This window comes from Punica granatum, chromosome 6 (assembly GCF_007655135.1).
Source record: "Punica granatum isolate Tunisia-2019 chromosome 6, ASM765513v2, whole genome shotgun sequence".
NCBI classification, from domain to species: domain Eukaryota; kingdom Viridiplantae; phylum Streptophyta; class Magnoliopsida; order Myrtales; family Lythraceae; genus Punica; species Punica granatum.
In genome coordinates this window covers 20745974-20772485 of record NC_045132.1, presented here as the reverse complement: position 1 = coordinate 20772485, position 26512 = coordinate 20745974, and the positions used below count along the sequence as shown (strand labels likewise).

Below are 26512 nucleotides of genomic sequence, written 5' to 3'. Positions count from 1 at the left end.
ACTCCTTGTTGAAAGCATCTTATAATAAGCTCGAGAAGTAATCGAACATCTTACCAAGAGGCAAGAGCCACTTCCATACTTCGCACAGAGGGTAATCTATTGCAAATATAAGATGTTGCCAACGAATCACATATATGGAATAGAATAAAACGAAAAAGGTAATCCTCCAGGCTTCGGAAATTCTTGAAAGAACAGGAAAGTTCCATTTCATTTTTCTTTTTAATGCGAGCTACATACATCTCAGGAAACTGTATCTTCATCCTTATCGAACTTCACGTTAGTTTCTTCTCGCAAGTCGTACTCCACAATCAGCCCAAGATTGTCGACTAACTTATGATGCCGAAGACAACCTGCGCACTGATGAGGAACAACACCATTATTTTCCGGCATTTGAGATATTCTGCGACTCAAAGTTATGCGCAAGATAAAGTCGAATGGAACCAAGAGGAAATTAGATGCCCGATCATATTCCACAAAAGACACCTATTTTCTGGGAAATAACATAAAAGAAAAGAACATTGCTCACCCATAAAAACACAACCAGATCTGCAAAAGGTAAAATATACATATATATATTTTTTTGGATCAAGTCCAGCACTGCTCTTATTGATAACCCAAATATAAGGACCAGAGCCCATACATCAGGTAAAAGGTAAAAAATTTACTTGTACAAAGACGAGACCTCGTTCATAGGCTAATCGGTTCACGAGCCTGTTCGTTCTTTCACCACATTCATTACATGTGAACTGCACCAGCAATCTTCTTCTCGGCAGCTTCAAGTCAATAGTTGCACCCTGCAAATAAGACATGCATTATTGTGCAGCACGCAGAATTTTTCTTTTTGTTTTTAATAGTTGTGCAGCCACGCAGACTTTGAGCTATCGGTTTCATATGCTGAATATAACAGGACTACACTAAAACCGGATGTTCCGAACAACAAGCCACAATGATTCTTGACAAACTTATCCAGATTGGATCGTAATGGCATAGAAACTTCAGACAAGAGAGGATAACTATAGGCGAATGCTAATGTTTCGATTAGCAGAAAGAGGTAGGTTCAACACAGAGCTGTCTTTGTGAAAAGAAAACATGTGAACAAACAGAAACCTGATCTTGCCTAATTGAATAAGTAGTTCATTGCTAGTTCCAAACTAAAGCCGAATGACTAATTGAGTAACCAAGCAGAGTTTTTGACAGGTTCGATGAATACCGACTCGGTATCTGTCACTGCCGCTTCCTGGTCGGTCTCATCCTCATTGCCCCCCAACGACCCAGAAACTGCCGGCATCCGAAGTCTCAGCTTCCCCTCTCTAGCTAAAGTTGGAAAGCAACCCCACCTGCGAAATGAACAAAGAATTCATAAAGCTTCATTCAAATCGGGAACCGAATCGAGGGAATGATCTTAAGGAACAGAGAAAGTGATGCGAGACCTCTGCAGCGGGATAGCTGTAGGACTAGGTGACGAGCTCAACCCGGAGAAGCCGATGCTACGGTTCGTGTTGACGGAAGAAATGGGCTTGAAGAAGGAAGGTCGAGATGGGATGGGTCTGTGGGGGAGTAGCGAGCAACGAACAGAGGGAGATGAACTGTTAGCGGCCGTTGCCGCCATTGACGAACAGAACAGCAGAGTTCTTCGGAGACGCTCTCGACTGGCGCAGAGCAGAGCCGGAACGGAAAGACGCTCCGTGCTCGGCTCATCCTCGGGTCGGATGTCTTTTCCGGAGCAGTTGATTGGGCCGGGCCTGAACCGAATTGGGCTGGGCGGCGATCTAAAGGGAATGTCCGGGCCCATGAAAATCTTGGCCTTTTTGTTTAATGGTCCTGAATGTTCATCTCTGGATTAAATTCCATTCGGGGGTGGATTTAGAGCAGACCATTTTTTTTTTTACCACAGATTTAGGGCAGACTAGAAGGAACTAATTAGAATTTGAAGATAAACTAAGGGCAGGTAATTGTTTTCAAAAAAGAAAAACAAAATAAAAAGAATCGCGCACGCATTTAGTGCGTGCATGAAAGTTAGTATATATAATGTTAAAGTTGACGCGGTACTTTTGGACACAAACAATTCAATTTTGATAGTTCATGCCTACTTTTCTAACATCATTAGATTTTTGCTATAAACAAAAAAAGTAAGCATAGTACGTGTTTTTTTTTTTTCGAAATTTGCCAAATAAATTTTAAACTGAGAAGTATTGCTGCATTTATTTCCTGCATTGAAAAAAATATCGTTGCATTTTCTTGTTCTCTTTCTTTCTCGTTGATTAAATACTTATTTAGCAGTCATTTCCACCTCCTCTTTATTTTTCCAGGCAATTAAATAAGCTTTGGTCATCTTTTTCCATTGTATTACTATTACAGGGTTAATTAAATATAAAACTAAGCTTCTGTTTCTTGCATTGAATAAATTTTGAACAAAATGTGTAGCGCTTATTACCTTTATTAATCAATGAAGATTCCCAGATCTTTTTTTTTTAAAAAGTATTTCAATAAATTTCTTACCAAAAAAAAGTATTTTATTAAATTAGTTGTAAAAGTGAATTTCCCCCTTTCTTTACTTGGTGTGTTCCTCTTGGCATCAGGAAGTCTCAGAGAACCCAGTTTGTGAGCTCGCAAAATAAGAATACAGCTTTTTTTCGTCTATAAAAGCTGAAAATCCGTCGAAAAACCAAGTTTTCCGACGGAATACCGACAAAAAAAAAATGTATCGGTAAAATCACATTGGAAAATTTTCCATCGGAAATTTCATCCAAAATCCAATTTATATTTTGTAACTCATTTGTGACGGTATCTTTGATGCACTTTTGGTTGGCATTTTCTATTACAACAATAATAGTAATAATATAATTTCCGAGCTAGACTTCGCACATGATAATACTTTTCTTCTGGCGAGAGTAAAAGCCAACCCTAATGAATGTTTTTTAAAACATTTAATGAATATTCACAACAGTAAATATTCAAAATATTAATGACTTTTTAATTTTTAAAGTTAATATATATATATATATATATATTATTTTGGATTGTTTTTATTCTTTTTAAAAAATTTCTTTTAGTTTTTTAAATTTTAAAAATAGTATGTTTTTGAATTAATATTTATTTTTAATTATTTCATTAAAAAAACTGTTTTCCAACTTAGTCATTTTTTAATTTTTTTCTAGAACTTTCCAATGAAATTTGAAATTATAATGGAATTCCATTGGAAATTTTGCAAAAACTTACGGATTTATTATTTCAAAGACTATTGATGGACCTTTTCAGGTAGAAACTTGTAATTAAGACAATTCTTGTAGTGCTTGTTTGTCTGTTAAGGAGCAGAACTCTCCCAATCGTGAACTTTTTTTCATTTACAAGACTCGAATCTGATACATTATTTAAGCGAAAGAGGTGCTGAACCATCATGTTGGTTCTCTATCTTTCTTTTCAATTGATTAAATAGACAATTTAGTTAAATTTTTTCTTCTCGTTATTTTTTCAGTCCATTAAATAAACTTTATTTTATCATTCAAATTTTCCATTGTTCTTAAAACCCCTTATTATTGCGTGCATTAAATAAAACATTATTTTTATATTTGACTCTCTTTCTTTCCAGTTCATCAAATAATATTTCCTCATTTCCCCCTTCTCTTTGTTTTTTCTGTGCTTTAAATAAACAATTTCATAATTTTCTCTACTTTCTACATTTAACCTGCTACTTAATTTAAATATAGGGATATTGATGTATTTATCAAATAATATACTTACACACAAATATTATAATTTTTCACATAAGATACAAAGTAATAAAACACAAGGTCCTAGCTTTTCCCTGCATTTGAAAGTTTTTCGAACAAAGAGTATCGTTTTTACTACTTGTATTAAGTAAACATTTCCCTATTTTTTTATTTGTTTATATTTTATTTTTCTTTTTTAGTATGTATCTGGCATATGGAAGTCTAATGGGCCTCCGACTAATTTAGTCGAGCCGGGTCAGCTCATTAATAGGGTAAAGCTTGCTAGCGTGAATTTTTTCTATTCACAAGACTCGAACCCAATACCTTACTCAAGAAAAATAAGTCCCGAACCACTTGAACCAACTTACGATGGTTATTTGCTTATATTTTCAATTGATTAAATATAAACATTTCCCCATTTTTACTCTTCCTTTTATTTTGCTAGTGCATTAAATGATACTTCGTCTGTACTTTATATATAATATATATACCCCTTGATAAGCTTTGTAGACATCGAGTATATCTTTCAAGTGGCCAGACATAATATCTATGGCACCTTCAATCCCATATCACTTCTTTCTATCAATTTCTTTAGCAATGGCTTTGTCCGTACATGGCATATGTGCTTCAACTTCTAGTCCAGGATCAGAGAGAGGCTTCACAACAGAACTAATTCATCGGGATTTGCCAAAATCTGCATATTACAACCTAGTTGAAACTCTAAGTGAGAAGATATGCGTAGAATTACACAGTTCCCTGGCACGAGCTAAGCATCTCTCCTTGAGGGCTAATGCTGGAATTGAGCCTGTGTCTCCGATCTTTCTTGATGGTGGGCGGTATCTCATGAATATCTCAATTGGATCCCCACCGTTCCAAATCTTTAGGACTTTTGACATTTCAATCAGTATTACGTGGACACAATGTAAGCCATGATATCATTGTTTTGGGATGGTAGGTCGGCTATTCGGCCCTTCGAGTTCCTCAACATATCAAGACCTTTATTGCTACTCGAGGAAGTGCTTGTCACTACCTTATAGTACTAAATGTGATCCCATCCAAGGAAAGATATGTCAATACTCGTACGGTTATGGGGATAAGTCATTCACAAAAGGTAATAATGCAACGGAAACTGTTAGTTTGGGCTCAACATCTGGCCAGCTTATTTCAATCCCCCAAGTATTAATTGGATTTGGCCATGAAAATGGAAGTCCTTCCAAGCACTCAACTTCTGGTATGGTCGGCTTTTGATCTAGCTCCATTTCCTTTCTTTCTCAAATGGGGCAAGTAACAAACGAAAGATTCTCATACTGTATGGCTCATCACTTCAGCACTAGGTCAAGTAAGCTGACTTTAGGTAGCAATGCGGCTGTCGGGGGTCCTGGAGTCTGAGCTCTACTATCATACGATGCCGATCTTTACTTCTTAACTCTTGAATCTATCGGTATAGATCACAACAAATATGAGTTTGGAGACCAATTGCCTTTTCCTCCTAATGGCGGCCCAAATAGAATCATCGATTCTACTGGGACGGCTGCATATGTGCCACCGAAGCTTTACTCGAAGTTGGTGTCTGCAATAGCTGCACGAATCAAATTACAAAGAGTGCCCGATCCTCATCATATCTTCGGTCTTTGCTACAACACTACAACTCAAGTCGATGCACCGATTCTTACAATGCACTTCAAGGGAGCAGATGTTAAGTTAGGTCCTTCTAATACCTTCTTGAGGGTTGCTAGCGATATCATGTGTTTTGCTTTTATTCCCTATAGGGACATTCCCATATACGGTAACCCTAACTTCTTGATTGGGTTTGATGTCCAAGCTGGCGTTGCATCATTTAAGCCCACTGATTGCATTAAACTGTAATAAGAGCAATATTTAATGGTTTAGTGGGATCTGCATTGAGTTCTTGCGGTTGCTTATATTTTGTAATTGTCATATGTCAACTACATGGATTAGCTGTTTATTTTCGTATATGGATTAGTTTTTAAGGGAAGCTAATGGAGTGCCAAAATTCATCATATGAAAACTATTGAATTTACCCATGTGAGTTGGTTTAGGTGGTTTACCATCTCTTTCTCTTGAGTAAGGTTTCGAGTTCGAGACTTGTGAATGGAAAAAATTCACGATTAGAACAACTGTACTCTTAGTGAACCTATTTGTCTCGAACTTGATTAGTCGGAGTCTGTTAGGTTTTCAGACACCAGATGGTGCACACCGAAGAAAAAAGAAAGAAAGAAAGAAAGAAAGAAAGAAAAGAGCTATTGGATTTCGCCGTTTATCATCAGTAGCCTCCAATTTACAATTTTAAAACCAAAATTAGGTGAGAAAAGGGGAAAATAGTTTTCATTAGAACTGCGGAATTCAATGACTTAATTAGTACTCTGGACTTTGCAGGGCCAGACCTAGTGGACTTCCCCACAACTCATCAAAGCCTTAATTATATTCTTTATGGTTTTCAACCCCAAATGAAGAGTCTAATTTCGTGCGGTGAAAGATGTGTACATAAATGACAAATGCAAGTTAATAAAGAGAAATCGAACAAGCATTGCGATCAAATACGCAAGAATGGTTTTAAAGTACACGAAATGTAACTTTAGAGGGTGAGTTTAGTCGCACGGATAGGATGATATTGAATAAAATTTCAAATCCACTGGACTAAAATTATCCAAATCTTGCGTTCAGAGCGTGGCAGGATATGCCGCGTGGGAAAAGCAACGTAAAATGACACAGGAATCGTACGAGACCTTGGAGAATTTGGGCCACATGGGTGTGGATTTCGTCAGGTTTTGATTCTGAAAGCCCAAGTTCGGAGGATTTGGGCCACGTGTGTTGTTTTATGCTAAACCGGTTTGGATCTTCCATGATTTTTTTTCCCCGGGTTAGAGAGGCTGATAGGCATAGTACAATACAATATAAATTCTAAAAGCTAATAAAGGGCACGGAAACAAGAATCGATTCTACAATCTCTTGGTTGATAATTGATGGTTTTGTTCTAAACAGAGGCAGGTTCCGATATACTGCCACGGGAATCTATTCCGTCAAGAGCGGGTTTCTGACATCAATTTGTAGCAGTTCGATGTGGTATACATATTTTGCATTAAATTATTAAAACTCCACGACCTAGGTTGCATTTTTTAATAAAAAATGAAGAACAATATTTAGAAAAAGAAAAACACAATTCCGTTAGTAAAGAATACTCTCTACTCTTCGTAGAAGTTTTATATTGGTATTCTACATGTATAGATATCGCATATGCCTCCTATGCAGGAAAGAAAGCATACATATATGTAGTGTATATACGTCTTTATGTATTTGTCTGCAAAAGCATAAGGAATCAACCTGATGATGTTTATATAAATATAACAAGAAACGAACATACAATGTTGATAATTAACTTTCTACGAAGTGAAAACGATTTGTAATCCGGACAGGTATGTGAACAAAATAAAAAATAAAAAATAAAAATAAAAGGCAGACAAACGGTATAAGTTCATTTAGTTAAACATCAAAATAATTTATATCTGAATATGTGTGTATATATGTTATGTATCACGCTTTTCTCACACAACAAAAATCCATCCCCCAACTCTCCGAAGAAGATTGTGGCTCTTACCCCATTTCACAAAGAATCGAATCTTACGCCGAACATATCTCAGATTAAGGGATTGTCATTTGTCATGCATGGAAGAAAAGATGCAAAGAAGCGACATGAATAGTTGCAGGACGCCCTAGATACATATAAATAATTAGCCTTTCTCCACGTCCAATCTCGTACGAAATATGATCGAAGTTCTATTCTTGAAGCGTTTAGAACCATAGAAGGGAAAAATACTCAGACAAGTATATGCTCTATATCGTATAGCTGAATCATCATCCACAACCCCGTAACGAGGAGATGAGCATTTCTATCCATTTCAAGGAGACACGGGTGGTAATTTCCCGCACTTAGGTGGGATATTCTCTTCTTCAGCAGGTGCATTTGCCATCTAATTTGGAGAACTTTTGCCCAGAACCATATAATCTGGAATCCGATGCTCCACAGGAATCAATTAATATATATTATTTTCCACATTTGAATGTCCTTTGGAAGTTTGGCCTACCCATTTATTGGAATTGTGGGTGATGAATTTGAAATATTAGGCAATTGCTTAGCTAGGATTCTCTGGTACATGACATTGGCATCATGTTTGTGCAATCTTCAAGATCACAAAAGCATAATTTGTCATCTTCCTAGTTGAGCCATGAGAAATTATTCTATTTTTCTGCTATATCTCAGCAATAATGTCATGAAAGAGCGAAAATAAGTGCACGTGTGCATATTTTATGATACAAAATAATTTGAAATTGAAATATAATCATGAGTGTGGTGTAATTCGCAAATACATTATTAGAGGATATAATTTATTCATAGTGGAAGGATTCAGAATTCTATATAAACTCTTCGTGGTTTGGGCAAGTTGAAGTCGAGTGATGGAGTGAGAGTTGGCTAGTCTTAGTTAAGGTACTGACGGTGCCTTATGATCTCATCTACAATTGAAAAAAAGAAAAAAAAAGGAATAAATCCCCCGTATCATGATATACTGTGATGAGGAATAAAATTTTTGTTGGAAGACCAAAATATATAAAGAAAATCCATTTCTAAATTATAAGCGAGAGGAATACTAATACAATTGTGCTTATTTATTTATTTATTTATTTTTTTCGGTTACAAGGGAGGCTCATGAGTTTTTTTTTTTTTTTTTTAAGAAAATAATATATAGCACTCTTCAAGTCAGATTGCCACGATAGTAACTCCTACATACGATTTGTCATATTTTCTTAAAATCGGAAAGTCCTTAATTACCTAAATGATCAGGTGTTAAAATATACTAGCTACTTTATAGAGTCAATTACGATATTTGATTGGGATCGTAATCTTGCCACAATGAATGTGAGACCAACGACCATTGATGATTGGAAGATATTGATGTAAAGGACGTTTCACAATTTTCCATTTTGAACTACTGACATTATTGGGAAAAAAAAACTATTGATATTTTTTTTTCCGATTACAATAGAAGGCTTATGATACAGTACAAGAAAATAAAAAGGAAATCTAAATAAAGTGGCACGGGTAGTCCACTAATGAGAATTGAACTTGGAACCTCTAGGTTACCAGGTGAAGGTATTAGCCACTGCATTACACCCCCTTTCTCTAATGACATTTTTTTTATTCATATGAGAACGACAGTCAATATATATGTTCCTAAATCCTAGCTATTTCCCTCCATTTGTATGCCCATGTCCCTGTTTGTGAGCATTACACTTCTCCAAAATATATCAAAACCCAAAGCTGACAAATCTGGAATATATCTTGGAAAAATTATTTTCATTGTTATATTTAATGGCCCTTTACAGAATTAAAAAATCAATTAATTAAATTTATTATTTTTAAACAATAATATTATTAATATATAATATATAATATATAATAATATAATTAAAAATAATTAAAAACAATTAAAAACAAATACCTGCCTTAATATATGATCCAAGGGAAAGAGTACAAAGCTTAATCATACACACACACATATATATATATATATATATATATATATATGAAACTTGACTGTTTTTAGAGTATATTGGGGAGAGTATGAAACTTTTCGATATTCGTGCATGTATTTTTGTCCTTTACTCTCTTTTTTTATAATTAGATAGAATACCTGAGACAAAGGTGGTGGTGTGTGATATGTAAGTCACATTGCCTGTATTTTTTTTTGGTCATAAGGAGGTTCACGAGTCCAGTATAAAATGAAAATAAGACAAAAAAATGGACATATAAGAGTGCGTTTGGATTTAGAGTTGAGTTAAGTTGAGTTTTGGTTTTAATTGGTTTGTAATGATTGTATTGTTGAATTATGAGAAAAAATGTGAAAAAATAATAAATAATTGAGAGAAAGTAATGATTAAATAATGATTATGTTGTTGAATTGTGAAAAAGTAATGAATAGTTGAGAGAATTTAATATTAAAAATTGAATTAAATGGTTAAAAAAATTTTAAAAATGAAAAAAAGTAATGATTGTAATGTTGAATTAAAGATAAATGAAGTTGAGTTGAGTTGAGTTGAGTTAAAAATTTTTCAAAAAACAAACACACCCAAATCTCTTCGATCAGATTGAACTCGGGATCTTTTGGTTTTGAGTCAATATCTTATGTCATTGTACTAAAACTCCTTCCCCATATCGCTCTTTAATCATAAGCCCTTATTCAAGTTCCTCTACCTTATATTTCTTTTTTCTATAATTCCAAAACATGTCATTGCTAAACTTGGTAATATGAATAAATTATAATCCAAATGGCTCTTACAACACCAACAAATGAATGATGATAATTTGATTGCTTTTCCGTTACTATGAAATCTAATAATATAAGAAGAGAGAAGAAAAAATGACGTAGAGTGCAAGAGGGAAAGAGCCATATAAAAATGGACCATGATCCTTTACAAAATCACCCTCTTCGCATTTCCTCTTCTTTTGTTAAATATTCACTAATTAATAATTTTAATATAGAATAGTAGACTTGGAATTTCATTTACATATATGAAGAATACTCAAACTTTATATATCCTTTATTTAAAAGAAAAGGCTCTGTTTACTATTTAAGATGGATGTCAACATATCTTAAAACATTTATAACTTTAAATTTTTCATATTTAAATAGTCTTCTCTTATCTATCGAAAAGAAATAGTCTTCTCTTCAATTATATCCTCTACTGATCTGAGATCCCCCTAACAAAGACTGTAATGATGATTAGAATTTCACAAACAACTTAATCATACATGCAATATATTCAAATTACTCTCGTTGTCGTTCAATATTCTCAATTTTTATGTCACTAAGTCCGGGCAAGACTGCTCCACTTAAGGAACAAGGGGCTTTGAGTGTGAAGCATGGAAATCCTATTCTCCCAAATTGTAATTGATTCATGAGTTAAGTCAACTTTCTTCAATACCATTAATTTATGAGTAAAATTAGAGAAGCTCCATCTTAATTTTTTTCTTGTTGGAATGGAACGGACGAATAATTAATCAAGGAGAGGAGCAATTATATATATATATATAATGTGAGATATATGCATGTGTTAATTCATCAAGGCTTTCATCTTTTGGATATCGAAGAGATTTGTGAAGTAAAATTAATGGAGCACTGACGTTTGTATAACTTGGACCATGATGATCAGGGTATATATCGTGCAGCGAAAGGATAAAATGGAGATCTGGAGATGAATAAAACGAAATTAATTATATATCGTAAAATTTGAACTGTTTATAATAATTTTATATTTTTTAAGAGAAACAAAGGTATAGTATATATTTAGTGATCATGCTTCTGATGGTGGAACTACGCTGATTGGCTGGAAAGGGAGAACCAGCGAAGCATGCAAAGATTTAAAGAACAACCATAGATTTTTTTCTTTTTTGGATAAGTAAAACCATCAATTTAGATTTTGACTGACTGCTTATTAGGGGTTCATGTTTGGCATGTCAGTGCTCTCAAAATAGGTCAATATATACTTTGGTATCTTTTTGATTTTACAAATGGGGCCGAATCATATATGGATGGAGCACAACATAGAACATCACTCATGACAATCTGACTTACGCAGTCTTATTGCATAGCAGCAAATTGGGCAGCCCGAGAGTTTAAGTTCAATCCATGTCAAGTGTAAATTAGTTATCTCAAGAGCGTACTTAGTAAATGTTACAATACCTATTATTTTCACAAAAAAATTACGTGGATGCGGAAGCGGTTTGTGCTTTCCAGTGACACGACGAAGAACCGGATATCGGGATGTTCCGAGTCCAAGATAATGTAGTATATTTAAGGAGGGGAAGCGGAGGGGCATAGATCGTTTTTTTTTTTTTTTTGCCCGGGGGGGTGGTTGGGGCCCATGCGCCGAAGCTTTTGGGAATTGCAATCTGAATCAGACCATCATTTTCATGGTTTCTGATTGGTTAATGGACCCAAAGGCTTTTGATTGATTTCATTCCATTGGCCATCTTTTTTTCATTTCTCTTTATTTATCTATATTTCTTTATTTAGCTCGAAGTCGAGAGGAGCCAATTTTTTCTTTTTTTATGTCTGGCTAATTCAAGTCACAATCATGTAAAAATATTAGAAAAGCATATGTCGGGATGTTCCTATCACAACAATTCACACAACATTGTAACCGAAAAAAGAAAAAAGAAAAAAAATTTACACAATAGCCATGGTTTCTTTCCTATACTAACTGATTGGCAATAACATTGCCTTGCTTACCGGATGCCTAGCTAACACTGGTGAAACATAGAAGGGCCAATTTCCTAATTCCATGGAAACAAACTAGAAGTGAAACAATGGTCGTAAAACTTTCTATACTATGACATGAGAGGCCCTCTTGCAGGTCTATTTATGAGTTTGTCGCATCTCATGTTGTTCTTGTCAAAAGTATATATGATACATACACGCACGCATGTGTCAATTTACATTATCATGGTAACGATAATATTTCCTAGAAAAAATCCATGCCGGGGGCCATATATTTAAAAAGGTGGCGAGAGCTTCACATATATTTGTTTTCTTTTTTGATTCAGATATGACAGTCGTGTTTCCTTGCGCTCTTTCGCTTTTGAGATTGTCGAACGAATATTTTGTCCGCGCACGCACCTGAGAGATAGAGGGGTGGGGGGCAATATGCGGCCCTTGTACGAACACAAGAGAGAAGAATGGCGTATCTTTGAGTCAGCCACCATAGGCAAGGGAAGACGACGTCAAGTTTCCACAATTATAATGGAGATGCTGCACAGGCACAGCCCATGTCTTCAATCCACAATGAAGACAAAGAGTGAAGAGAAATAAAGGGGAAGAAGACTATTGATTGGACAATTTTGTGTAAAAATGGGTTGGAAGATTTTTCATGTTGACAAGTTGAAGAAGGATGTGTTAATTGGAATAGAATTCGGGGACCTATATATATATATATATATATAGATATTGTAAAATATCAACTTGCCCTATGAGTGATTGAGTCCATTTTCAACCTAAAAACTCGAGCTGGTAGGTTGTGTGAAACACAATAGTTTTGACATTTCACCTACACATAAACCTGAATAACCCGTCTTTAAAAACTGACTACGAGTCGGGACTGAACTTCGGACTCTAATACCATGTTAAATATCCATTGGACCTATAAGCGATTAAATCTATCTTCAATTCAAAAGCTTGAATTAGTAGGTTGTGAAACGCAATCTCTTATAAACTCATACTTTTCTATTCTATTTTTCCGTGTATGATTAACTCTCATGATATATCCAATATATATACTGATATCTATCTATCTATCTAAGTGCTAGTTGTTCATAATATAGCAGCCTTTACATGATGATTACTAATATAAGATTAAATAACTTATCTGAAAGTGAACAAATAATAATAGCAGTAATAATTTCGGAGATGATAGAGCACTCTTTTTTTGGGGAACTTTTGAAGGAATAAAAACAACTACTATTGTCATCCACTATGGCAAAACCGCGGGTATGGATCGAGCAGCATATCACGTGCTTAATTATTCTCTGTTAGGGAAAAGATAATTTGGAAAATTTTGATTGAACTTTGGTACTTGAATTTGGGGGGGGGGGGGGGGGGGGGGGGGGGGGGGGGAGCATGGACGAGGAGAAATATGCCTTATATCTTGGTATAATAGTGAGAAGAAAATAAAAAAGATATCAATTTAACGTTTAATGAAGTAAGAAATTCATAGACATGATTTCTCCTGTGATACTGCTTTGCCACATTGAGCTGAGAAAAGTATTAAATGATCCTGATTTACGAATAATCTGATGAGAAATAACCGGTAAGATAACTCACTACATGTATGAGTTTATCAGCTCATAGCTTCTTGCAATTTTATGGCCGCTTCTTCACGTGCGCTGCTGCCTAAGTAAGATCATGTAAACAAATTGTTCTCTGAAGATACATAACCATGATTTTTATTGAATGTTCAAGTTCAACTCCCCGAGAGGCTCCCGCCATTGATTTTCATTTTCTTGAGGTGCACCACAAGTGTTTGTAAATTTAATGAATCCCAATTAATCAAAGTTCCATATAAAGTCCGTTCATTAAATGGTAAAATACTCTTCTAATCGTGAATTTTCTACTATAAAACTCAAACTTAAAAACTTATTTAAGAGAAATAAGTGACAACCACTTGAACCAATTCAATCAAGTTGGGTTGAGGAAATGATTTCGATTAGTAATCCTAGCTCATTCATATAAAAGTGTGATAAGTTTTTTCAATTTTCAATATTTCAAAAATGCTTCTATACCCTCATGACTTTTCATCGTACCTTTTCGGCTTGTGACTTTTTGTCGCATATTTTCACTATATATATATATATACTGTTCTTTCTATCCATTACACGTTTTCGACGTTTTTATGCCTCACATCGCTCTCAATTGAGTTAGTCTTTCATCACATGTATATTTATTCTATTATTATTTCGTAATGATTTATAGTTTCAAAATTTCGTTGCACCATATGTTCATTTTTTAACGTTTGTTTTCTCAACAGGTTCATACATTATTTGTCTCGTCTCTATGAATCGCGTGGTTATTTTCAGAACTTCCCATTTCTTCATTTTTTTTGCAAAATATACTCGTATCCTTTGTGGTTTTCTACCTTTCTTTTCGTACCTTTCACTCGCACACTTTTAGTATGTTCGGTTAGTATAATTTTTTCTTACACTTTCGACTCTCTAATTATCTCTCATTCTCAAAATTCGTTATCTCACATGTTCTATCATATATTTTCTCAGTCGAGTTAAACTTTGTACATCACTTCTAAAGTACGACATTTCCCAAAGTGTGTCTCCAACTCTTTTTTTTTCTTTTTGCCCTTGGTAAATTAATAATATTATTATTTTAACCTTTATCCAAATAATATGAATTCTACTAGACATCATATCTTTTCAATAGTATGGTATCCTTTCATTCTTTTTAATATGGAAACTAGCTTATATGTGTTCTTTCTCATTACCTTTCGATTTCTAGGCACAATTTCATACTTATTCACTATAAAAACTACCAAACATGTTTTTTCTCATAATTATCTTATTTTGACAAACGCATCAAACATGAAGTAACTTCTCTATACAACGCTTGCGGTTCCTCTCTCCTTTATCCTATTTACATTCGTATCTTTTTTTTTTTCGGTTTTTAATTACTTCTCCTTTTAATTATTTTTATTCTTTGACTTTGCTAATCGTTGGAAAAATATTCACGCATTCTCTTTCTTCTACCATAATCCTTATTTTTTTCATGTTTCAAAAATCAACTTCTACATATTCTTTCTCATGACCTTTCCACTTCAAGACACCATTTCATACTTTTTCACTATAAAAACTACCAAGCATGTTTTTAATTATTCACTTTGATGAATGCATTAAACATGAAGTAACTTCTCTATTCAACGTTGTCCGTTCCTCTCTCCCATTTTCTATTTACATTCGTATCTCTTCTAATGTTTTTTCGATTTTTAATTACTTCTCCTTTTAATTATTCTTATTCTTTGACTTTGCTAATTGTTGGAAAAAAATTCCCGCATTCTCTTTCTTCTACCATAATCCTTTTATTTTTTTCATGTTTGAAAAATCAACTTATACATATTCTTTCTCATGACATCTCCATTTCAAGGCATCATTCAATACTTTTTTACTATAAAAACTACCTAACATGTTTTTTTTCTATAATTATTCATCTTTGAAAAATGTATCAAATATGAAATAACTTCTCCATTCAACGTCACAGTGGCTTCCTCCACTTTCCTATTTACATTTGTATCAATGGATTTTCAAAATTTATATTAACAAATTTTAAAACTTATTTTATAGATGAATATTTTGTGATGAGTTACTTATATATATATATATATATATATAATGTGATCAATTCTTTTTTAAAAATATAGAAGAAATTCAAACAATTTTTCGATGAATTTTTTAAAATTTATATTATTTTATTTAAAAATTTATATAAGACATTATGCCATTAGTAATTTGTTTTCAAAGTCTCAATCAAATTTTTTATGAGATTTCATGGATACAAAAGTATGCATTTTGGAGAATAAAAAAGAAAGAAAGAGAAGAAGAGTTAAAAAAAAGAGATATCATATCATTACTATCTTTTTTATTTTATTTTGTTTTCTCTTATCTGGAGTTTCTTATTCTCTTCTATTCTTATTCTTTTCTTTTTCTTCTGTCCACAAATATTGGCTACCGTTCTATCCATTGCCACTATAGCGCCTGCCACCACCACCTGCTAATGGTCCTCATGATGTCAGTATCCTCCCTTCACAAGTTCTAAGTGCATTTTCTTTTGCTCCTCAAGGGTACAATTGTAAAAAGGGAGAGAGAAATTGCTTCGAATGTAAATGTAATATCGATTATAGATACAACTTATAAGTTTGAAAATTAAATTTACTATTTTACCTCATGTGAGATCTAAAATGTATTGTTTGTTTTTTATTCTATTTATTAAGTATAAATTATAATATATAATATGAATTACTAAAACAAATTTTGTATATAAATAAAATTGGTTCCGATCAACTTCATTCCCATTTTCCTTCTTTAAACTTAAAACAGACCCTTAAGGTCTTTAATTTTCAGATTTTGTTCATCAAATTGGGTCGAGTTTTTCTGAATTTTCAAGTTGTGGGTATCATTTCATGATTATTTGTGAAAATAATATTTCTATTAGGGTAAATTGCACCAAAAATCGTGAACATAGCATGAATTCTCAAATCTACCACGAACTTCACTTTTTAGCACCCAAACTCACTGACTATTACTTAAGTTTCAAATCTACAATCGGTTAAATTTTCCGTCCATTTTGCTAACGCGACATGCCTACGTGGCTAACGGCTCCAACGTGGCACGCCAATGTGGCTAACGCCATGTCAGCAAAATGGACGGAAAACTTAACCGATGGTGGATTTGAAACTTAAGTAATAGTTGGCGATTTTTTGTGCAGAAAAGTAAAGTTCATGGTAGATTTGAAACTTCATGCATAGCTCGTGATTTTTGGTGCAATTTTCCATTTCTATTAATTATTTTGTAAGCTTTTATTGAAAATTTAAATTCATTTCTCTATTTCTTCTTTAGGATATTCTATTGAAATGAAAAATTGAGTCATAAAAATATATCAACTGGAAATAGTTTCTTGAAATAAATTATTTTTAATTGCTATAGTTTCATTTTTTTAAGAAGTTATTTCTACTATTTAATTGTACTTATCAATTTTTATTATTCATATACAAGATTCTGCACCAGTGCTACGGGCAATGTGAAAAAAGACATAGTTCAAAAGTTACCTTTGTATTTACATCATTATATACCATTTGTAATTCTAGATGGTTATGCTATTAATAAAAAATTAAAAAGCTTGTGATGAAAATTGAATTTTTTAGTGAAATAAAAGAGAATTTACTTAGGTTGAGATCGGCATAGAGTGGGGGTTGAAGAGAAATAAGTAAAAAGTATAGTGAAAGATGATCATGGGTGAATTGATGGAGGAGCGAGATAAGATATATATGATTAAAATTTGAGTAGTTTTATAGTTTAATTATTGCCTTCAGTTTTATTTTTCTTCAGTAGAGTAAAAAATAATTGAGATAATTTCGTAAAATTGTATAAAAACTTATACATATACTCAGATATAGTGATTTGTCATTAGTATGCTGATTTCATATATACGTTTTTATGACGTAAATACTATTATCATTATATATACAAATATATGTTTCCATTGAAATTAATATTATTTATTTATTTTATTAAAATAAATGAAATATTTTTGTGAATATTATTAGTTAGTTTTAATAATTTTTATTTTAAATTTAATATTATTTAAATACTCATGGAGTCCTCTTGGTAGATTTTCATGTGCCATGTCTGCAACATTAGTGCCATGTCAGAAAAATCCGTTAAAATTAATAGGAAAGCGATGGCATGCTAGGCATGATTCGAGACTCATAATTTGTAATTTTTCATGTAATTGAAAATATTCATGCTAGAAATAATAAAAAGGACATTTTTTATTTTTTTTGTTATCAACTCTCATAGATATTATTAACTATTTTTCATTGTACTTATTTATAAATTAAAGTAAGAAAAGATTTCTGCCTAGAAATTGTCACAAATCCTTTCAAAAGGAGATATTATTAATTTACTTATAATTTATATATTTCTTTTCTAAAAGAGTTATCTTGATTTTGAACTCATAAATATCTTGTGGCCCATTAGTTCTTGCATTTTTTTACAAGCGTATATTCTGTTATTTGAGTGCTATGTATTTTAACATTATTAAAGAAGATTAGGTGCAACATGTGTAAATTCACTAGTATATATATATATATATATATATATATATATATATATATATATACGCGCGCGCACATATGCATGCTCAACATTCTTATTATATAGATTACGATTAATTGATCAGAGGTCCAAATAAGTTGACATTTTTAGGTTTTTCTCGATTACAGGAATTTGGGTACTTCTTTGTACTTATCCCCAAGTATACACACTATCAAAAATTAATTTATTAATTTGCTGTAGAATATTCAACTGTCGGATTCATCAAGGGGTCATGATGTAATTAACGAACACTTGAGGCATATAGGAAGCAAAAGAATTCCAGAATGTCCGTAATTAATCCACGAGAAAAGTACATCTTTGGCTTGAATTTGGACATTCACAAGTCATCATATAATTAATACAACTAAATAGGAAGACTTAATTAAAAAAGGCAATTTCTTGGTAGAAGAAAGCTCTTCATAAAAAAAAAAAGAAAGGATAAATTGACGTTTCATACATATTCTATCAGTGCAACAAGTACACGTTGATTAAAACTTGATATTACCGGTTCTTGGAAGAACGTCCCATGCTTTGTTTGGATACAATATCAACTAACCAACTATGGAAATATAAGTTCTATCTATTTGATTTTGATTAGTTTGGACTCACCCGTTTTCGTTCAGTTTCGATTTGTCTTCCCCACACCATAATTACTAGAAATATAGTATATTCAAAAACATTTTACCGGAAAAATGTTCTCCTTGTTGAGGGCTTCTAAGCAAATATATAATTCTAAATTGAATTCTGACTTTTAGTCACCGATAAACCTTTTGCATTTGATTAACCTTTATCTTTATTGAGAGTTAGAATCTCACACGAAAAAACTAAGTCCAGTATCACGAATTTTTAAGGAATTTGAGTACGACTTCCTATCAATTCGAATTTTTGAGATGGATTGGGCCAAATGGTTTATAGCCTCCGTGTGAATTTTACAATTTTTTGTCAACCCAGTAAATCTTACAATGTTTTGTTATTAACCTTACTCCGTCAGTGTTCCCTAATAAAAAAAAAGGGATCAAAACGTATGACCTACGGAAGAACTAATTAGATAATAAATAATTTGAATAAACTTTTTGAGTCTTTTACCCAATAATTAGATCCGCCTCAAATTTCGTCCATGCAGCGACCCCTTAAAATTTTATCGCTTTTATATATACATAGAAGATATGCTTTGTGCATGTAAATGAAACACAAAGACAAAGAGCTTTTGCTCAATGGAAGTGGCAAAGGAAAAGAAAAGAAAAGTTTTAATTGTGGTTTTTATTTAATCAAACAATCATAAGTGGGGATGGGGCTGGTCGAATTAGAGGCCACATTCGTGTGCCCAGTCCAATTATTTATAGCCAATGATCACTAATGTTTCATAAAGTAGTACTCCATGAGGCTTGTATTCAAGTATTCTTATTCCTCACACCCCCCGTGCAAATCTCTAAGCTCCAGATACGACGCGTAAACTCATGACATGCGTCCGTCCATAACTCTAAACCATAAATATCTATGGCCTTTTCTAGTAATCTTAGTATCTTTTGGGTGTAATAATAAATGTCAATTTGAAATCAGGCAATTTTCCCAACCTGTTACAAAATCTGACTGGTTTCCATATATTAGAACTGCTAAGATATGGCTTTTTTTCGGTGGAAGCTAAGATATGGCTTTTACTGTGCAATATCAAATCCCTCTGATTACTGAGAGATTGTTTCAAGAGATCCCTCCTGTCCATTAATTAATTGAATAAATAACTCATATTGTAATATCTTGCAAATAGAATTGATTTAATTCATATATGAGCGAGCACGGGTCTCAGCTTCTACGGTTAAATTGTCGTTAGACGAAGAAAAAGAGAATCGTATCTAATGATAAATTTGCAATTCTATATTTTTCAGGATCTTCCAGAAAAGTTGCCTATGGTTATTGCAAGTTAGAAGTAGCACTTTTTTCCATTGCTAAAGAAATGAAACTCGGTGAAGACATAACTAACAAAATCATCACGTTTCATATTAAAAAAGAGATAAGAAGAGACTTTATAGACGGTAGTGTTTATGATTAAATGGATTAGACGCATGACACGATTTTATGAGCCGATTGTAGAGTTCAGAATTCCAAAAGAGCAACCGATGTAAAAAAAATAAAAACCTATATTAGATATACTTGTAATGCATGAAACTCAGTCCCATGAAGCAAATGATTTGGTAGCAAACTTAGGAATTGAAAATAAGAAAAATTAAGGGAGAAAGCGAAAGCTTGCAAGTTATATACTATAGATGACAAATCGATTCACCATCCTAATGGCCCTTTTGCCCCATTAGTGGCTTCTTGGGTCCCACAAGCCAAATGAGCAAAACACCTTAAATCGCCCTCCTATGAGTTCCTAGAGAATCATTCACTTCAAATTAAGAAGACCCACAATGGAAATTCCTCCGCCGCCCGGAAATTCGCCCCGAGCGGCGGCGGTGGCAATGGAGGCTGCTTGGTAGCTCTCCGTCGAACCTCAGCCCAGCCCCCAAGTGGAGGGAGCATATATTTGCATAGAGAGAGCGAAAGGGATCGAATTGGTTCAAAAAAGGAGGGGATATTTTGGAATGTGCCTGTGAGAAGGCACATCAATCAGTTCCCTCCCTCCCCCCTTTCTTTATCAACTCCATAAATTACAGCTCCATGGCCTTCAATCGAATTCACTGCTCCTTGCATAGGAAGAACTCTCTTGATCTCGATCTCGATCTCGATCTCTCCCTCCCTCGTTAATTAATTTCGCTATTTTCGGTGAATATTTCTAAAAATTAAGAAGAAAAAAAAGCGAAAATGGTGAACTTCTCTAAGCAGTTTGATGGGCAGCTTGTTCCTGAATGGAAAGAGGCCTTTGTTGATTATTGGCAGCTCAAGAAGGACCTCAAAAAAATTAATCTCCTCAGCATTCCATCCCACAACCCACCAAACAAAACCGAAACCTTCTTCTCCTTTTTGAGGAACTTCACCGTCAGCAATCATCGCAGAGACCACCGTGGAGTCATCCAAGTACATATATGCGAACCCTTGTCTTGAATCTTACTTGGCGTCCAATATGATTGGCAATGTTCTTGTTTCTTTAAGGTAATGTTTTGTGGTTTTATTAGGTGCACATGAAACTTGCTTCTTCGATGAGTAGAGGGGACTTGTACGAGACAGAGCTGCTGGATCAGCTGATCGATTCTGAGGCGGCCAAGGATTTCTTCTCGTGCTTGGACCTTCAGCTGAATAAGGTGAACCAGTTCTACAAGTCCAAGGAGAAGGAGTTTCTCGACCGAGGGGAGTCGCTGAAGAAGCAGATCGAGATCCTAGTCGAGCTTAGGTCAGCTATCAAGGAACAGCAGCACAAAGGTTCCGGCAGTGCCCAGGACGATAAAGAGGATCCTTCCATTACTTGCACCTTATCATGTGGTATGTGAATATGACATCATCAAATTTCTCTTCCAATTAGATTTTACGAAATTCAGCAAATATTTTTTTCGGTATGTTTAATTCAAGTATAATGTAAGGCTCACGGTTATGAGTGTATGATTCACACTTGATGCTTACCGACCATGTTTGTGGATGCAGAGGAGGAGTCAACTAAGGACAAAGCAGAACAAGACGATCTTCTGCAAGATAGCAGTACGGACAAGTACTCAGACAGGAGTGAGATTCCGCCGTCTGTGGAATCCCCGAGACCAGAAGAGACGTGCAAGTCCATGATGAGAACAATGAAGAGGGAGGACAGTAAACTGAGGTCTCTCTCGAGTCGTTCATTTAGCTGTCAGGGGAAGAATTTAAAAATCAATATCCCTTTAACCACGCCGTCACGGACTCTGTCGGCGATAAGCGACTTGGTCTTTGAAGATCTGATCAGCCCTTCGTCAAAGAAATGCGGGCCCGATGGCAGGAAGGTACATATTAACAGGACTAGGCTGCACCACGCAGAGAAGATGATTAGAGGAGCTTTAGTTGAGCTGTACAAAGGGCTGGGCTATCTCAACACTTACAGGTACCTAAATATTCAAAATGAATTTTCTTTTCTAAAACTCGGCTTTTTATTGAATGGATTTAGTTTGTTTATTGAGTGATAATTAATAACAACGGATTGTGATGCTTCAGGAACTTGAACATGCTTGCTTTCGTGAAGATTTTGAAGAAGTTTGATAAAGTAAGTGACATGAAGCAGGGCATACGAGCATGTCTATGCGAGCAATTGTTGATTACGTATGTGTGGACAAGTCGAGATTTTTCGATTTTATTGAAATATTTACTTTTCTGTGGGAATCAGGTGACTGGAAAGGAAGTTCTTCCAATCTACCTGAAAGTCGTGGAGAGTTCTTACTTCAGCAGTTCAGACAAGGTAAAAGAACAACACAAACCGTCAGTAAATATTCCATGTTCTTTCTTCTTCCTCCATGTCATCCAACAGAACAAATCCCCATGAAAATCCCACCATCTATCCAATTCTATCTGAATATTCGCTCGACAGTTTCAAGTGGCCAGTGATCCTAAGATTTTGTTTTATCTCTTTTCATGGCTGTGAGACATTTTCTTTGTCTGAGTCTGACTCAGATCACAACTCGTGTAGGAATCTTTTTGCTGATCTTTTGAGTGCCGTACATGACAGGTAATGAGCTTGGCTGACGAGGTTGAGGAGCTGTTCACCAAGCACTTTGTTGGACAAGACAGGAGAAAGGCCCTCAAATACCTCAGGCCGCAGCACCGGAAAGACTCGCACGGCAAGACGTTCTTTATTGGTCAGTTTCTAATCGCGTCGTCGGCCAGCTGCCCATTTATATATGTCTTGTCTGTGCTAGTTAGTGCGTGGCAGATTATATTACAGAATCGTAAATTAGTCTTTTCCCGAGATAATATTTTTAAACGAGACCCTTTTCGATCGATCTCCTTTCATGTTTTTCTTTATTTTTCGTTGGGAAGGTTATATTTTTGGGAAGAGGAAAAGCATATGATGGACCCACCCATTAGGGGCGCAGTGGCCTTTATAACTTGAGAGGGGCATGTTGGTGCACCTTTTTTTGGGTGGAGGAATAGGTCCCAATGTTTCGACAAAACAATCTTGGACCCAAATTCGACCGTACAAGGGCTCAAAACACTTAAAAGGCTCCCTTCCTATATTACCCAAACATTTGCTAAGGCTACTCATGATGAGCCATAGGAACTACGAGAAATGGAGCGTGAACCCCACCATCATATGACCAACACATTAGGGGTGGACCATATGTTGATCTGATGGCGGTGGGGCCCACAAGCTGTTTAAATTATGTATCATAGAATTTTCCTTGGGATTAATTGTTAGATAACAATAATAAACAACTATTGTCTATTGAATTAGGACAGCGATTTCGTGATCGATTGGTTCACTAATTAATTTGAGGTGTCGAAAAGATTATGCACGAGTTATTCTTATAATTCCAAGCCTAATCGAGTACTAATCAGAGTTTAAAAGAAGCCAACATCACGTGAGATGTTCTAAACCATCAGGATAGAAGCGAACTACCCCCATATCGAGCATAGCCATAAGAAGCAAATCCAGAAATTAGTAGCAATTCGACGATGATAATTAAGATTTGCCACTAATAGCTAATGACTCGTCTTGTTGTTCAGGGTTGTTTACTGGCTGTTTCGTCGCACTCTTCACCGGGTATGTGATTATGGCTCACATAACCGGAATGTACCAAAGGCAAGGAGACAGCATTTACATGGAAACTGTATACCCCGTCCTCAGGCAAGTAAACACTGAATTTCTTCTTTAGTTGTTAAATTTTCCCCGACGATGTCCCAGAAAAATGAAGGAACACGATCCTCTGTTTTGTTTCTGTTTTGCAGTATGTTCAGCTTAATGTTCTTGCACTTATTTCTGTACGGATGCAACATATTCTCTTGGAGAAAGGCACGTATAAACTATAACTTCATATTAGAACTCTGCCCTACAAAGGAGCTCAAGTACAGAGATGTGTTCTTAATCTGTACCACATCGATGACTGTCGTGGTAGGTGTCATGTTTGCTCACCTTTCCCTCCTCACCAAAGGCTACTCCTTTACGGAAGTCCAAGCCATCCCCGGCCTCCTCTTGCTGGTAATTTCTGTTCATCTCGTTGGCTCAGGCTATTATATTACTCTCCTAGTTAAGTCGATTGCAATTTCCAGAACTTATCTTATTCCTCTCTCACTTCTTTTATCTGTACATGCAGGGCTTCTTACTAGTGCTCGTATGCCCTCTGAATATTTTCTATCAGTCGAGCCGTTATAGGCTGCTTAAGGTGATAAGGAACATTATCTTGTCCCCTTTTTACAAGGTACGGATTTTACAATTATTTTGTGACATCTAAACGAGCAGAGATTCATTTGGACACATCTTAAATCCGAGGTGGTTCTACTCTGTCTCAGGTTCTAATGCTGGATTTTTTCATGGCTGATCAACTATGCAGTCAGGTATCTTCTACTAACAGTTCATGTCTACAAGAGAAGCAGACTGGCCATTTCCGTTGTTGGACCGAAACAGTATATTTACTTGTAGTTTGCATTTTGTTATTCTTCGAATAGGTGCCAATGCTCAGAAACTTGGAGTACGTAGCGTGTTACTTTATAACCGGAAGCTATAAAACTCAGGACTATGGATACTGCATGAGAACAAAACATTACCAGGACCTCGCCTACGCAGTCTCTTTCCTTCCTTATTACTGGAGAGCAATGCAGGTACTCGACTAAGACTAGTTTCATGATTTCTCTTCAGGTCATTTGATTCGAATTCTATGACCGATAGTGCAATAGTATAGACTTTTAATGATTATGTGATTAATTTGCAGTGTGCGAGGAGATGGTTCGATGAAGGACAAACGAGCCATCTAGTAAATCTTGGAAAGTACGTGTCTGCAATGTTAGCAGCAGGAGCCAAAGTGGCATACGAGAAGGAGCGGACTGTCGGGTGGCTCTGTCTTGTTGTAATAGTCTCGAGCTGTGCGACTGTTTACCAGTTGTACTGGGACTTTGTCAAGGACTGGGGATTGCTACAACCCAACTCCAAGAACCCGTGGCTCAGGAACGAACTCATGCTCCGTCGCAAGTTCATTTACTACTTATCCATGGTACAGTATAGACATACAGAGTGGATATATTCTTCCAAATTTCGAGACATTATGATGCTCAATCTGCTTGCTAGATGAGGAACAAGAATATGGAACATAGGATTCAAATGCTCCCAGCCCAAAGCCAGTTGCAAATATAATGCTATATATTGTCTCCTGCAGGCGTTGAACCTCATTTTGAGGCTTGCGTGGCTACAGTCTGTCCTGCACTACAGCTTTGGGAGCATTGATTACAGAGTCACGGGCCTATTTATGGCGGCCCTAGAAGTTATACGAAGAGGGCTCTGGAATTTTTACAGGTAAAAAAGATAAAATCCTACGAGAGTCAAATGTTTTAAACAACCCGATTAATGATGATTATCTGATTGGTGTCCTGATGAGGATATGTTCTATTTGGAATGGTCCCAGGTTGGAGAATGAGCATCTAAATAATGCAGGCAAGTTCAGGGCAGTCAAGACGGTGCCACTTCCCTTTCATGAAGTGGATGAAGAGGACTGATGCCTATAAATTTTTCTCTCCCCCAGTTTGCATCACCTTGTGAGCAGAACTCGATTCGGTGCGTAAGCGAATAGGGAAAGGAACACGGAATTCCCGAAAGAGGGCACCGCTGTACAGCTTCTAGTGCAGCAACCCAATGTAAACAGCTGTCGACCGATCAATTGTCAATAAAATTTTGTTGTAGTTGGGTGGATGTTGGCAACATGTTTCATTCATTATTCCCAATTTTCTATCCTTGACATCAAAGAACAAGAGGATCTAGGACTTTAAAAGAGCGTTTCTAGTTTACATGCCTCTTCCAAAATATCTTTGATGTTCGCCAAAGCCGTACTTACGCATTATGAATCTAAGACGGCCTATGCATAGGTAAACTTAACTCTGGATCATTGATTAAGGTTTCAGAGTGAACAATTCTAGACTTTGAAAAATGTGGATCGAGTGTATTTGAAATCTCTGCTGATTATTTGATAGAGAATCACTGCTCCTTTGCTGGTTTAGGTTGATTCTGTATCACACGGGTGAAATTCAGACTGATTAATTCTTACTCGACACGTACGGCTAGTAAACAAAAGTTGGGTTTTTGTCAAAATCGTCCAACCTGAAAGTGGTCTACATCGGTTTCTCAAGCGGTTGGCACGGCATCTGCATATACAGCAGTGTATCGTGACTGATCTAAACCCGACCAGTCGAAGAGGCCAAGATTGGGTTGGATATTTGACTCAGCACCAGCAGGTGGTGGATATGGTCTAGCCTAACTTCGAGAAGC

At 35.3% G+C, this 26512-nt stretch overlaps 2 protein-coding genes across 4 annotated transcripts; one reads left to right on the top strand and one right to left on the bottom strand.

Moving 5' to 3' along the window:
• Window positions 1-99: 99 nt before the first annotated feature.
• On the bottom strand, window positions 100-1693 carry LOC116210355. 3 transcript variants are annotated; one of them, XM_031544222.1, is made up of 4 exons: window positions 1431-1693; window positions 1211-1337; window positions 683-794; window positions 100-350 (listed from the first exon to the last, which is right to left on the bottom strand). In XM_031544222.1, the coding sequence occupies exons 1-4, from the start codon at window positions 1607-1609 to the stop codon at window positions 241-243; spliced, it is 528 nt and encodes a 175-aa protein (XP_031400082.1). In that variant the 5' UTR covers window positions 1610-1693; the 3' UTR covers window positions 100-240. The 3 variants fall into 3 exon arrangements, with proteins under 3 accessions (XP_031400082.1, XP_031400081.1, XP_031400083.1); XM_031544221.1 differs by having other exon boundaries at window positions 100-357; window positions 666-794; window positions 1431-1692; XM_031544223.1 differs by having other exon boundaries at window positions 666-794; window positions 1431-1692.
• Window positions 1694-20524: 18831 nt separating this feature from the next.
• On the top strand, window positions 20525-26034 carry LOC116212400 (phosphate transporter PHO1 homolog 1-like). Its single transcript, XM_031546994.1, has 14 exons — window positions 20525-21165; window positions 21264-21567; window positions 21727-22150; window positions 22261-22309; window positions 22430-22501; window positions 22769-22898; window positions 23767-23887; window positions 23989-24238; window positions 24354-24458; window positions 24550-24594; window positions 24706-24858; window positions 24969-25247; window positions 25410-25546; window positions 25656-26034. Exons 1-14 carry the CDS (start codon window positions 20953-20955, stop codon window positions 25744-25746), a joined length of 2373 nt encoding a protein of 790 aa, XP_031402854.1. The 5' UTR covers window positions 20525-20952; the 3' UTR covers window positions 25747-26034.
• The last annotated feature ends 478 nt before the right edge of the window (window positions 26035-26512 follow it).